This window comes from Nyctereutes procyonoides, unplaced genomic scaffold, assembly GCF_905146905.1.
Source record: "Nyctereutes procyonoides isolate TBG_1078 unplaced genomic scaffold, NYPRO_anot_genome, whole genome shotgun sequence".
In the NCBI taxonomy this organism is placed as follows: Eukaryota; Metazoa; Chordata; class Mammalia; order Carnivora; family Canidae; genus Nyctereutes; species Nyctereutes procyonoides.
The window spans coordinates 26,673,980-26,688,470 of record NW_026575131.1 but is presented as its reverse complement, the minus strand read 5'-3'; the positions used below and the strand labels follow the sequence as shown (position 1 = coordinate 26,688,470).

At 40.4% G+C, this 14,491-nt stretch overlaps 1 protein-coding gene across 2 annotated transcripts in view; it reads right to left on the bottom strand.

Annotated features, from left to right (window-relative positions):
- The window catches only part of ADAMTS9 (ADAM metallopeptidase with thrombospondin type 1 motif 9), a 158,448-nt gene that overhangs the window by 107,477 nt on the left and 36,480 nt on the right, over positions 1–14,491 (bottom strand). For both annotated transcript variants that reach the window (XM_055343319.1, XM_055343320.1), the window contains exons 9-12: positions 11,844–11,990; positions 10,494–10,635; positions 9,412–9,507; positions 3,355–3,500 (exon numbers count right to left, since the gene is read on the bottom strand). In XM_055343319.1, coding sequence (XP_055199294.1) covers positions 3,355–3,500; positions 9,412–9,507; positions 10,494–10,635; positions 11,844–11,990 — 531 coding nt within the window. The remainder of the gene's footprint in view (positions 1–3,354; positions 3,501–9,411; positions 9,508–10,493; positions 10,636–11,843; positions 11,991–14,491) is intronic.

Genomic DNA, 14,491 nt, shown 5'->3' with positions numbered 1-14,491 from the left:
GATGATGCATCTTCTAGTTAAAATGCTGGCCTTGTTTTGGTACTCTAAGTTATGTTTTTGGTGGTTCTGATTTTAGATTTTACTGCATGTAATTAATTGTCTGATCCAGGACACTTAGAAAAAGTAACGGGTAAGTTATTAATAACTTCTCCTGACAACAGATCTAAGCTGGTACTGTCTTTACAAATCAGGACACATGCTCATCTTACCTATAAGACATGGGTCATAAATGGGCTTAAAAAACAAACAAAGCATTTAAAGACAAAATAGGCCCCATTCTCATGATGGCAAACGAGTAGCACTGCATACTAGCTGAGACCAAAAACCATTTGCCCAAATCAGAAAGCATCAGGTTTCTACAGTTTGCTCATGAGGCACCATAAGTCCCATGTGCATGGCAAGGCTACTTACTTCTCTTTTGTAGCTTTTATGCTTTCAAAGGAAAAAAAAATCCTAAATATATAGCATAAAGTATCTGGATGCTAAAAACATCCTTGAATTGCATGAATACTGTGAAAGAAAAATAAAAACAAACCAGTGTTCTTAATAGAGACATACTTTGGATACAAAAAATGAGACTCTACATTATATTCAAAAGACTACTCCAACTGGGAAAAAGCAGGTTGCCAGTGACAGGGCCACCATTCCCCTCCAATTCCTTGAGAATCAGAAGCAATCACTTTTGCATTCTGCATAATGAACCATCTGCTCTGTGAATTTCTCTGAACAGGCTTTTAAACGGAGATGTGGATCTGATTTTCCCTTTTCTGTGTCCCTTTCTCTTGTCAAACTGACTTACCCACTGCTACCATTGTAAACTTAGTTTTCTGAGGCAGACTCCTTCCTCAATTCACAGGGACATCCCAAAGTGCAAATAACTTGGAAGAGCTTTAATGAAATGATGTCAGTACTGACACTCAGCTCAGGGGATTGTCTTCTTTTAAAACCTCCCATAGCAAAGAGCAAGGACAAGGACCTCTAATTGAAGTCTTTAATGATCAGTTCCTAACTTCTGAATGTGAGGATCTTTGCTTTACTTTGAAGCTCAAGATCCTTTCCTGCTGAGATCTTTACACTGGGTGATTTTCTTTGTCTGGCTCATTCCAATTATGGAGTGATTTATCTCTCTCCACTTTCCACATTACCTCTAGAACTGCTCTAAGACCTTTAAAAAAAAAAACCACTTCTTTTGAATGAAGTATTCTTGGGTCACAATTTCAAAAATGTCTACTTGTTGGCAATATTAATATCTTTGTCACAATAACAGCTCACTATAATAATAATAATTTGGCTCACTATAGCCACCAAATAGTTTTTAATTAAAAAAAGTGTCATACTTGCTATTAGCTTAAAATGCTTTATTTTAAAACTTCAACAATACAAACAGCTAGGATTTATAATTGACTTTGAAAAGTGAGTTGTAGAACACTATATGTACTATGATCCTTATTTTATGTTACAGAATACTTATTCCATATACTACATATTATATGACAAATCTTTTTTGAAAGTCCAAAGTGATACATATCAAATCATTTTCCCCTGGTTATCTCCTTGTGGGGAGCAGGTGGGAGGTAGGAAGAACAATGATAAAAATTTTTTATATCATATAGTTTTGTGCCTGGAGTTTTTGAAAGCATGTACTATATTTGTACTATTATTCAAATAACACAATAATAGACTCTATTAATAACCTAATGTTTAGTTTTTATACCCATAAGTTACAGACTTATGTCTGTAACAGTCTATGTCATAATATGGCTCTTTAGTTGTCTTTATAGAGACTAATATCATGTGGACACGAAATAAATGTGGGACTGTGGACAAAAATAAATAAAAACAAATAGATCATTATCTGTGATTTGTACTAATGAGTATTTATTAGGCCAGAGATTACAACAGTGGCCTAAAAGTATGTTCTTTTTTTGGTTAATACAACTCATATTTTTTTCTTATTAAAAAAAACAAAACAAAACAAAAAAACTGGAAGCACTGTCCACACTAGGCCCTCTTCCTACCTGTGAACAACCAGCTAGGTCTGAGCAGCACCCTGCACTTGATTTCTACCACCCTACACAAGACAACCCCAGTATCCTGAACCAGCCCACTTCCCTATTTTACCTGCTTGCTTCTGTCTATAATTCTGTCTGCTATCCCTAATGTAGGCTGTTAAACATAGCTGAGTACTGTGCATGAGATCACTTTACATAATCCCAAAACAGCTAGGTCTTAAACATAGTTATTGGTTTATCCATCTAAAAACCTATTCCTATTCTATGAAGAATTCTTGCCCCCCTCCACCAGCCTATATAGGTTCAATGGCAATTATATCATGTATTATCTCTCTGTTCCTTTAGATTTGATACACATTAGGCCCACACAAAATTTGATGTCATTCCCTATAATGAAAATATGATTTCTTTTTTTTTTTAAATTTTTTATTTATTTATGATAGTCACAGAGAGAGAGAGAGAGAGAGGCACAGAGACATAGGCAGAGGGAGAAGCAGGCTCTATGCACCGGGAGCCCGATGTGGGATTCGATCCTGGGTCTCCAGGATCGCGCCCTGGGCCAAAGGCAGGCACCAAACCGCTGCGCCACCCAGGGATCCCCCGAAAATATGATTTCTTAAATCTCCCTCTAAACACACATGCCTACTGTGATAGATGCTGGGTGGGTTGGGGGGGGACCGCATTAACTTCATTTGAACATGTCCTAGCAAGGCTAGGCTGGTAAAGACAGCCATGGTCACATAATGAGAATTATCCCCAAAGTCAGGACACTACCAATCCAGTACATTATCCAGTTGCGGGATGGGACCTTTGGTGTCTCATCTGTACAGCAACTAGTTTGATTCTAAAAGTAATTCTCAACTTGGGGTTCCCAGTCCCTTTGGATCTACTAATGCCACCCTGGGGGTCTGTGTGCCCTTTTCGGCATTTTAGTAGCTAACTGGCAAGGCAATAAGTTACTCACAATCTAGATAGAAATGTCCGGTTTCTTCATCTCCTCAGGAAAATACATATGTTCACTTTGTTAGCCTGCTATATCAAGCCCGAGAGACAGTAAGATATGCCTGAATGTCAAATTATTAAACAGACCAACTGACACAATGGCATCTACTGTTTGGTAGACAGAACTTTTAATAAAGGACCCTGGGAGAAGATTTACTACAGAGGAGAACACTTGGGAAGAAAGAGATTGGATATTAACAGTCTAAGCAGCCCTAGAAATCCGCTCACTCTGGAACTGGGAAAGAGCTCTCTCTCCATCTGCCTCCAGATAAATCACTCCCTTCCGGAATGTGCCACTCATGCAATCCCAATAATGACAGCAAGAAGCTGTAGGACTTACTCTGGTCGGTTACACTCACGAACAGCAGTTTTGATGCCCCCTCCACACGTCCTTGAGCAGGTTCCAAAGTGACTCCAACTGCCCCAGGATCCATCAGTCACGGGGACCTCCATTTCTTTGGGGACACAAAATCCAAACTTGCAGTGCTGTATTTAATAAGGGGAACAGTGAGGGAGAGCTTGGTGCTGGAGACATTGTAGGACCCGCTGTCCTTTTGAGTGAGTATATGCCATATTTCATTTCCCTCCCTACCCCCCACCACGTGCTGGTTTGAAATGCTGCCATTTCATCATCTGTATGAACAATGGAAACGGTAGGGATTTTAATCTCATACTCATTGATTTTAGGTCATGTCTTCATTTACCACTTGCTTGAATAACAATGAGCCAATGAGTTGTTGGCTCCAGGCTGTCAGGGTAACTCCAGTGGCCAGCTTCGAAGTGCTCAATTAGTCTGCTTGGAAAAACGAGGAGAGGAAGTGGGCCCACTGGTTGTAGATGGGGCCAAAATGAGTTACTGGATTTGTAGAGCGAATCTCCGTCAGGAAGGCTCAGAGACGTTATGAGCTTGGTAAAATATGTTTTACTGCTCCCCACAGATTTGAGAAGCCAATTTTAATTAGGTGGGAGAGAAGAAAAAGCAAGTTACATGATTCCTATAAACTCACTCCACCAAAGCACACAGGATGAGACTAGAGCAAAACGGACCTAGTACAGAGAGCCCTAAACATTATTGCTTTTTTGTTACTCATGGTTTCAGATTCTCCAGCCTACAGCAGGAAGAAGGCCATGATGCTTAAAACAAAACAAAACAGAATAAAACTCCTCAGCAGGACAAGGGATTCGAGAAGCCCATTTCAACCCTCTGCCATTGTTGGGGTGTGAGGCCCTGACACAAAGCCGAGGTCACTGAGCAGCGGACAAAGGAAGAGTGGCGACAGTGGCGGCAGGAGGGTGATGCCCTGCGGCTCGCTCAGATCTCTGAAGTGGAGCTGGTGGTGGCTGGCTGCCGTGATTTATCTGCAGGGAGGGCACGGGCAGAGGCAGAGGCCCGCGGAGGCCGGGGGTGGGGGTGTGGGCTGGGAAAGCACAGGACAAATAAGATGCAGGTGAAGGTCCCAGACCCAAAGGGGAGCCACACACCAGGCTTGGTGAACGATTGTTCAGAGAGCACCAGCCTTTAAGCTTTTGCTATTCTGCTGTGCCTTTGCTCTTGCAATTATTCGCCTGGAATATCCTTTTCCCTGGGCTGTTGGGCTGAGGCTTAAAAGCTTCTGCCTTCAAAGAATCCCGGGCAACGCCAAGCCCAAGAAATGTGGGCAGAGGAAGAGGTGATGACATTGCTCTCTGACATCGTTTGGTATTTGTCTTTACAGGGGTTGTGAACATTTATTGGAATGTATGCACTTAAAAGTAAATGAGAGAGGTAGCTTGGTCTAGAGTACCACCATCCAATGAGAATGTGCCATAAGCCACATGTGTAAACTTTCCTTTAAATGTTCAGAAGCCATGTGAAAACAAGTAAAAAGAAAACTGAAATTAACTTTAATACCTTTTATTCAGTTCAAAATATCGGAATATTATTACTTCCGTATGGAACTGATATGAAATTATGGGATTTCTTTACACTCTTTCTCATACTAGGTCTTCAACACCTGGTGGTATTTTCACTTAACGCACACCTCAGTTCAGTCTGACATTTGAAGGGCTCACTAGACACGTGGGGCTATAGGCTGCCATACTGGACAGTGAAGGTCTTAGAAGGACAAAGCTCGGCAGGCCAATGGTCTGGTAGTGAGTTGCGGCTCTTCCACAGACTAACTCTGTGACCCTAGGTGAGTCCCTGACTGAAAAATGGAGATCAATTTGCTAAAGTTTTCTTGAGTAGGACACGAGACACAGCATGTCTAAAGCACTCAGCACACAGCTGAACACATAAGGGACCTGACTTAAATAAAGTCAGTAAGATAATGGCAAACATTCACACAGCCTTTCGTATTGGTCAGGCATTGTTCTAGGCATTAGATATATATATTAACTTAGTCCTCATAGCACACTATGAGATAGGTACGGTCCTCTTATTACCCTCATTTCTACAGAAAGGAAAGTGGAGGCACACACAAGTTGATATGAACATCAGTAAGGGGCAGAGCTGAGACCAAAACAAAAACAATCTGACTCAAGGGCACACTCTTCACTGTGACACATGCTGCTTCTCAATTATGAGCAAATGGGTTTTGATGCATAAGCAAAGAAAAAATTAAGACAAAAGCAAGATTAATGACGTAGTTAGATGATGCTCAGGCTCCCAAGTTGTCTACCCAATATCTATTCTCTCTTTTGTCCTTGAAAACAGAATCTGTATTTCCCAAGATTCTTGTACAGATAAGAGTGGTCAAAGAGATGTCAGAAGACTTCCTTGGGTGATATTTCTGGGAAGGTATTTTTGCCCCTTTGTCCCCTGACCCTTGGCTTCATTCTGCCTAGAACTCCCACTTGATGGCTGGAGTTGCTGCAGCTATTCTATGACCTTAAGGACCATTTGCACATGATAGTAAAACAGGAAGAAATTAGGGACCTGGGTCTCTGAGATTTGTGGAGCTACCACAACAGTTCCATCACCTGCCTAGTTTTGGACTAGTTTCTTTTTGTGTCAGAAAAAAATAGCTAATTTGTTTACATTATTATAATTGGGTCTGACCTAAACAAAATTCCTAATTAATATTCAGTTGGGGTCATAGCAGATGACCCTCCAATTTAGCCCTCAAATTTTGCTGCTAGGAACATATTTTATAAATTCTACGAAATAACAAGAAATTCTATACTTCTTTAAAAACTAATCTGCAAATCAGATATCCTTTATTGATATGACCACTGATGGGTAGAAAGGGAAGGAAAAAAAGAACCTTAGAAGAACAGGAGAAGTGCCTGAGGTGACAGAGGCTGGAAATCAGAGCTGTTTGGCAGTTATGTACCAAGATCATCTACTTTACCAGGCAAATTTGACAAACAGTACTTACATACTGGAATAGCCACTAAATCATAACATAACACTAAGTGGCTGGTGGAGTCCAAGCCAAAATATAGCCAGCCTTTTCTAAAAGTATCCAGAACCATTAAATGGTATTTTACCTAAACACATCTTTTTTTGGAGGTAGGAAGAGGGACTTAGAGATCAATTTTGTTCCAAAGAGACTTAAAACAAGAGTTTCAAATCTCAGCTCACAAATAGGGTTAAAATGAAATGTTAATGGGCTTAACAAGACAATGGAGAAAATAAAGAGAATTAGAGTCATTCATCAAAATAACTTTGTGTCAGTAGCCAAGACAGATCACTGCTGAGGGAGCAGGGCAGAAAGAAGAGAAAGAAACAAAAAATTAACCCTACTGCAAAGGGAGTCAGAATCAGCTGGAAAATACTGCCAATTCTAAGAAAACAAAACAAAATGAAAGAAAACACAAGGAATTTCTATGCCAACATATCCACCATCTTTAGCATTTGCTAAATGCATAAATGCTTTTCAGGGAAATAAACACACATATGCCCACATCTTTAATAAAAGCTGCTAGACTTGGCCACTTTTTCTAAAACAGAACAGCGTACCTATCATGTCCTCCACATAGCTGCCTCTCTGAGAGGGTTCTAAGCCTGTCCTTTGGAATGCCTTGAAGTCTGTTGCTCTTGCTAAACACAAGCATACATGGAAAAACACTTCTGAGAGACCTCCCAAATTTCCCCATCTCTCAGGTATAAGATTACCCTGCAATCCCTTATCTTCTGCGTCTGTTACAAAAACAGGAGATTAGAAAAAGATACAACAGACGTTCTCCTGAATTCTTTTGTGTTCTAAGATTGACTGGGATACCACACTGCTACAGACCGTGAGGTTGGCAGCCCTGTTCATGGCAATTTCACTCAATATGATCCACTTCATCATATTACTGAAAATTCTTTGTTATGGTTTTCCCAGCAATAATATGTATCAGAAATAGAAAAAAACAGGTGAGTGCATCAGATCGGCTAAGAACCATAACACACAATACTGGTGATTTTTCTGAGATTAAACAGAATCAATTTAAGTAATATAGTGGGATGGCTCTGACTCAAGCCAACTAACCAAGTCATCAACTAGGTATATAATCTGTTGTCACTTTGCATCAGTTGCTAGCATCCACCTAGGTCACTGTGTTTTAGCAGGACTCTGAGGCCACATCATCATTTTGTAAGAATGAATAAATTCTTAATGGCTGCCATGGAAACCTGAGATCTGTATTCCTACTCAAACCCATGATCTTCTGGCCATCAACATGTTGAATTAAATGTCTTACAAAAAGTGAAAATTTCACTGCGGCTAAGGAGATCTATTTCTTTTTAAGCTAATGAAAGGTGCAAAAGCTGTTGAGTCCACGTCCATATGTAGTTTTAGTTAGTCTGTTATTGGAGAAAGCTATATTCTCAATTGCTTAGGTCTTAGCCATTAAGAAGTAAGAACATGAGCCGATTTTATCACCAAGTTAGTCAAGTATAAAATCAGCTTCATTATAATTTTTAATCTTTTGTACTGAATTTTATAGTTTTTCAAATAATATCCAAACCCCCCAGCTCATGCAACTTTACAACCACCATGGCAGATGAGTAAAGAAGCCACTACTAGTCCTCCTGTTTAATCCACTGGAAACTGAAGTAGCTCAGTGAGCTTGAGGTGTGGCCACTAAAGCAGACCCTGTGACCCCTTCAGATAAAGTAAAGGAGGAAAATAGATTGGGGACTGGCTGGAATGTGGAGACAGGACCCTAATGAGCTCAGTGACCTTGGGCAAGTCACTTCTTTTTCTGTCCCCATTCTTTAAAATTGGGAAGGGATAGTTAAAGTCTGTCACTTCTGAGGACACCTTCTGTGGAAACATTCTGAGTGCTACTCATTTCTCCAAAGTGGAGAAAAATGAAATAAGAAAAGAACAGAATATTAGAAGTGAGTAAAATGGACAATGGGAAGAAGAGAGAAGAAAGGAAAACTATACGTAAGGATGACAAGAGACTCAGAATATGGTTCAGGGTCTGCATCACTGTTGAGTGAAAGAATGCCATTTTCCATAGGGATTAAAAAATCAGATTTAGATCGAAAACTTTTATTAGCCAATTATTTTGGGTGATGAGGATGATGATGATAAGGATATCACTACTATACTAGCTTTTTTTATTTTTTAGATGGATACCAGGTGCAGAAGTTTGCACTAATCATATTACCAGGTGCATGAGGCATTGTTATTTCTAGGCTGTATATGTAGCAGATTTTGTTTGGTTTTTAACAAATAAGTGGGAACCATTATAACCAACTCAGAGTTTATATTTGCATATATCTCCGGGGACATCACACCTCCTTAAAGGGACTGGTATCCCAATAGTGAACAAAGGAAATTCACTGTATTTCTGTGTTTCCTTGATTTTTTTTAAACTTTATTTGAGAGAGAGAGAGAGAGAGAGAGAGAGAGAGAGAGAGAATATGCAAGAGCTGGGAAAGGAGCAGAGTGAGAGGGACAGAATCTTAAATAGACTCTGTGCTGAGTGCAAAGCCTGATGCAGGGGTTCAATCCTAAGACCTGAGATCACGACCTGAGCTGTAACCAAGAGTTGGATGCCTAACCGACGGAGCCACCTAGGGACACCAGTTTCCTTGATTTTAAGATGCTCCATGAATTTGAAAACAGCCTGCCACTGCCACCCCAAAAAAGAGACAGAGAAAAGAAAAGAAAAAAAAGCTGTCTCACATTAAACTAAAAAACACATTGGGATTTCAGGAATGTTAAAATGAGAGAAAGGATGTTTTTAAGTCAAGGCACTAATGTTAGCTCTGTGTCTTGTATCAGTATTATGCTATAATACAAGTTTTCACAATTTTCAAAAGTAAGGTTGAACTCCTGCCCCCCAAAAGTATTATGCATGCTAAAACACACTGCATCACTAAACATACACTAAACAATGGTGAATAAGCTGACAGCTAACATTTTGCCCATTTCTGCTGCCCCAAGACAAAAGAACATATCAGGGTGCTACTTGCCTTTCCAGGCTCACACTCGGTCCCGTCTGCCCAGGGCGTGTGCTGAGTCCGGCACACTCCATCCACATTATTGCACCAGAGTCGTCTACATTGCATCTGTCCAATTAAGTTAAACAAGTCAGTGGTAATGTGATTAGACGATATGGAACCAGGCAGAGATTGCTCTCAACCAACATTTTGCCAACAAGACTGCATAGGTTAGAAAGGGATTTGTAATCTTGGTATGATGAATGATAAAATATTCCAAGGGCTACAGAGAGCAGCCCATGAAACACATTTCTACATCTGGCAGGACTTCAGGTGATATAAAAGGAGGATGTTTGCTATCATGAGTAACACAGAGAAGAATATAATCATGGGTAAGTTTCACTCAAAAATTTTTATTATTTCCATATAATCACTGTACTTCCCAATTCACTATGCTATCTCAGAAGTCTCTCCCACCAAACCAACCAACCAAACACCCAAAGGAAGAAAACAGGGCACCTCAGAGAAGCACATTTTTGTCCATTTGCATCCTGATAACCACTGGATATCATTGGTCCAAGTACCCATGACACACACATTAAAATATCCTACACCCACCAGTTGAGCTACCTCCAGAAATGATTTCAAGTGCCATGTGGTCATAGTGCACAGACCTGACAAGCTAAAACAGGGAAACAGGTTTGTCTCATGGATGACCTTTAGAGAATCTAGAAGAGTCTCTGTTATAAAGGTCATCTGGACAAGTCAGTGGGATGAAAGACAAGGAGAGGACAGGGCAGAGCTGTGCCATCACCAGCCCTGAAATCCTGTCCTCTCTGAGCCTTGGTTTCCCATGTGTAATATGAAAATCAGAATGACATCTCCCTTTTGGGCTGTCATGACAGTAAAGTGAGAATGTGTCGGTGAAGCACCACCTAACAGCACTATTCCTATTTATCATCATTATCACTATTATTGTTGTCATTAATAGTCAATGAACCATTCTCAACTTTACCACCAGTGGTTTATGTTAGAGTGAGAAGCCAGTGGAAAACGATGAATTAAAAATATGCAGAGTCAATGGATGAGGGCAGAAGTCGCCCCCAAATACTTACCATATATGGGCACACCTGAGAACCTGGTCCAAAAATCAATTCACATTGTTTATTCACGTTGTAAAGTAGGCCTGGCAGTTGGCGAGGCAAAGGGTAGGGTCTGGATTCAGGTTCATTAAGCAAACACTCGCCGTACCCAGTGCTGTGGAAAGTAGAAAAATACAGATGCTGAGAGTAGAGACAAAAGGGGCTGCCAAAAGTTCCAGATGAAAGTGAATGCCATCCTGCCATTTTAAAGGTGGAGAGGATTGTTCCTTTTTCGAGTGCGCTTTATTCTTTACTTCCCACGCTAAAGTCCAGAAGCTGGAGCTCTATTTTTGGTGTATACTTGTTTGCGGAAACCGCTGATTATCCATACAACATAGTCAGTAGGAAATATGTGGCTTCTACAGCATTTGGCACATTTCGGGGCAATGATCTATTTATTTCTTTACCATCATCTCCAATAGATTGTAAGCTTCTTAGGGGCAAAGATAGTGTCTTTTTCATCCAAGCATGGGGCTCTAAACACCATAGCAACAGGTCTTTAGTAAATGTTTGCTGAGCAGATGAGCGAGTGAATCAACAACTATAAGAACAAACACTTCAGATCATCTGGTTAAAAAGAAAAACAGCAACCCTCCAGCTCTTTGACTTTTCTGCAAACACCTCTTCTGGAAAATTCACACCTGGTGAGTTCTGATTAATAAGCCCCCTCTTCCCTGTGGCTGGAGAAATATACACCCAGTGACCTTGGACAATCACTTAACCTTTCGTACATCTGGGAGAGAGAAGCAATAAATCTGTGACACAGGAATATTGTATAATGTAATTGGATCTTTGAGCAGCCTGGCAGGAAGCTTAAAAAACAAAACAAGAGAAGAAAAGAAAGAAGGGGGGGAAGAGAGAGAAAGAATGTTCTTAATTCAACAACATGGAGGTCTGTGTGATTTTCATCCACCCACATAACGATTTTTGGGGTCATCTCACTACCCTCCCCTTTTTTGAGCCAAAATGACTAAGTCAGAACCACATAACTATTTGTGGCCTTCTTCATCGTGTAATCACACCCATGGGCCCTCCCCCAAGACCTGAGCAGACCTTAGAGCTTCACCAAGAACGAAGCAACATTTACATCTTCTCTTTAAGATCCCAACTTTTTCGTTAGCTCAGTCTGTAATCTTCAAAACTCTGGCAAGGCGAGGAACTGCACAGATGTTGGAGAATATTTTTTTTACCTCCTCCCAGGAATGTCAACAAAAATAACAACTCCAAAGGAATGCTTGGCTCTACATTTTCTTTCCCACAATGAGTTCACTACATGGAGGCCAGACACAAGAAGCCTGTGTTATAAGAAAGCTTAAGTCTTACTCTAAAAACTCAGTGATGTATCTTCGGCTACATTTTGACCACATCCAGGGGTTGGTATAGAAGTTCAATGTAGGAGCCATGACATGCTGAGGACTCTTGACTCCTTCCTCCTTGCACTTGTTGTTGTCATCATGAGGCATGTTAAACCTAAGGCCGACAAGACAAAGACAGGAATGTCAATAAATACCAAAACGTTGAGCTGTTATCACCGCTTCAAGAATGCATCTGTCTAAGAGAAAAAAGTTAACTGCCTTCTGCATTGTGGATAAGAACCTACATGCCGGGGAGCAGGAGAAAACTTCCTGGATGATTCAAGATGGAGTGCAGCATAGAATGTAATTCTCACCCAATTTAATACAAAGTGCCTTTAATGTATAAAAAAAGATGTTGAGTAGCTCATTATCTGGGTTAAGGGTACTTTTTGGAACTGCAGGCGCTCTGAATGTGCTGTAGTTGGTGCTAGAATACAGTAGTTGAAATTCCTAATAAGCTGTGAAAGGCCAATTTATAGAGTCAAGAATTTGGCAAGTTATGATAACACTGTGAATATAAAGAGTCGGTCAAGTGTCAAAACTTGAAGCCAGAAGTTTTCTAATAAGAAGCTCACTATGGGTCTTGGCATTTCCTCCTTTTGGGTCAGGTTGACAAATGATATAACCGTGTTAGGTATATCATGACAGAAGTATGCAAAGTTTGTGCACAATAACACCCATTAAGGGAAGCTGCAAGCATGCCAATCCAATTGGCTTAACGCAGACATAGCAAATAGTTTCATGCTTCCTGCCAACGGCAATTGATTGGTACTGGCTTCCTAAAAAGCTGGGCACAAAAGGATTCTTCAGCTAATCCACATTCTGCCCCTGGAGTGATGGAGTGCCAATGTCCTCCTGGGCCTGGGAGAGAACTCAGCAGCAGCATTAACACATACTTGCCATTCTTGGCTTCGCCAGAGAAAATGGGGGGAAACATGATACGAAGCATTTCACAATCTTGAGACATCAAGTCTATGACCCACATGCCATTCTCAGCTCCAGTACCGAGCGCAGAGGGGTGGTCCTCCCTGGATGACTCCCCAGTCGCAAAACGGATACATGTGACTAACTTTGCATTTAGAGAGGAATCCCTTCCACTCATTCATCTTGAAGTAGGGAAATCAGTGAGCTAGACAGAAGTGTGTAGACTCATTTCACATGTTTCTAAAAGCTGGGATAAAAGCCCATGAAGTCCATTCCACTCCTTTCTCCTGGGCTTGGTTTTCTTCTTCTAACAAGACTTGGGCTCTTCAATAATTGCCTGATGGAACAATTGCCAGATGAAAATTATGAGATAGAAAACCTTTGTCTAGGTTAAAATTAATAGCAGTTCTTTCTGCTTAAGAGTTCATTTCTTTAAAAGAATGACCTGCCCCCGTTTCCTGTTCCCAGCTGCAGAGTCAGTATCCTACCTACACCGATAAACCCAATACAAGCAACACGCTCAAACCTTTGTTGTTTGTTTCTCGTGGTGTGAAGGAGCTGGTGTTTATTTCTCACCCCTACCACACCTAGATAAAATCAAGTTTATTTCATCACATCGGTAGAAAACTTTTTTTTTTTACGATTTTATTTATTTTTTCATGAGAAGCACAGAGAGAGAGAGAGCCGCAGAGACACAGGCAGAGGGAGAAGCAGGCTCCATGCAGGGAGCCTGACATGGGACTCGATCCTGGCCCCCAGGATCACACCCTGGGCTGAAGGCTGCGCTAAACCGCTGGGCATTCAAATGTCAGGCACGTTTGCTCACAGCAGGGGCTAGATAGTAACAATCATTGAGCACTTCACTAAAAAATAATAACCAAGACTTTTTTTGCATTCGCAACATACCAGGCAATGTGTTAATTGTGTTAGATGCTTTATTTCATTTAACTACCTTTTGTGAAAACTGCTATTACTATCCACATTTTATAGATAAGAAAATGTGAGTTGTAGAGAGATTGAATTACTTGATTAAAGTCACACAGCTGATGGGGTGAGGGAGCTGGGATTGGAAACCACTCCAGTCTGATTCTAAAATCTCTGTGTTTGGGAATATACATAAAACATATTCCCTCTGGTTAGACAAATTGTGGAAGATTGCTCAGGAATATTGTGTAAGGATCTCTATATCCAGTAGAGATTCAGTCACTTCCCAAATTCCTCCTAACTCAGATTTGGTACATCTAGAAGCTGATATGAGAAGGTAGGAGCTGCTTTTGAAGCATCCAATGATCCTCAGCAAATACAAGATCAAACACTTTTTTCTCCCCAACAGGGTTTTATGTTACCAGACAGTCATGACTATAACAACCTAATATTTAATCTTTAATAAATTCATCAGAAAATCTACTACCAAGTATGGTAGCAAATTAAAAAAGATATTCATTTTCCTTAAAATACAAGCAAACTGAACTATATGAGACAAAGCACCAAAACAAAAAAAGATTACTAAGAGGCTAGAGATACACTTTTGTTTAGCTAACAACTCACATCATTCACCAATTATTTCTTTCCTTTTTTTTTTTTTAACTTCTTGTCACTTTTGAGATAAGGTGCGCATGTATGAGCTCCATCTTATAGCGAGGTAAACGGCATACATTTTTCTCAAGTTAAAGAGAATGAAGAATTAGAACA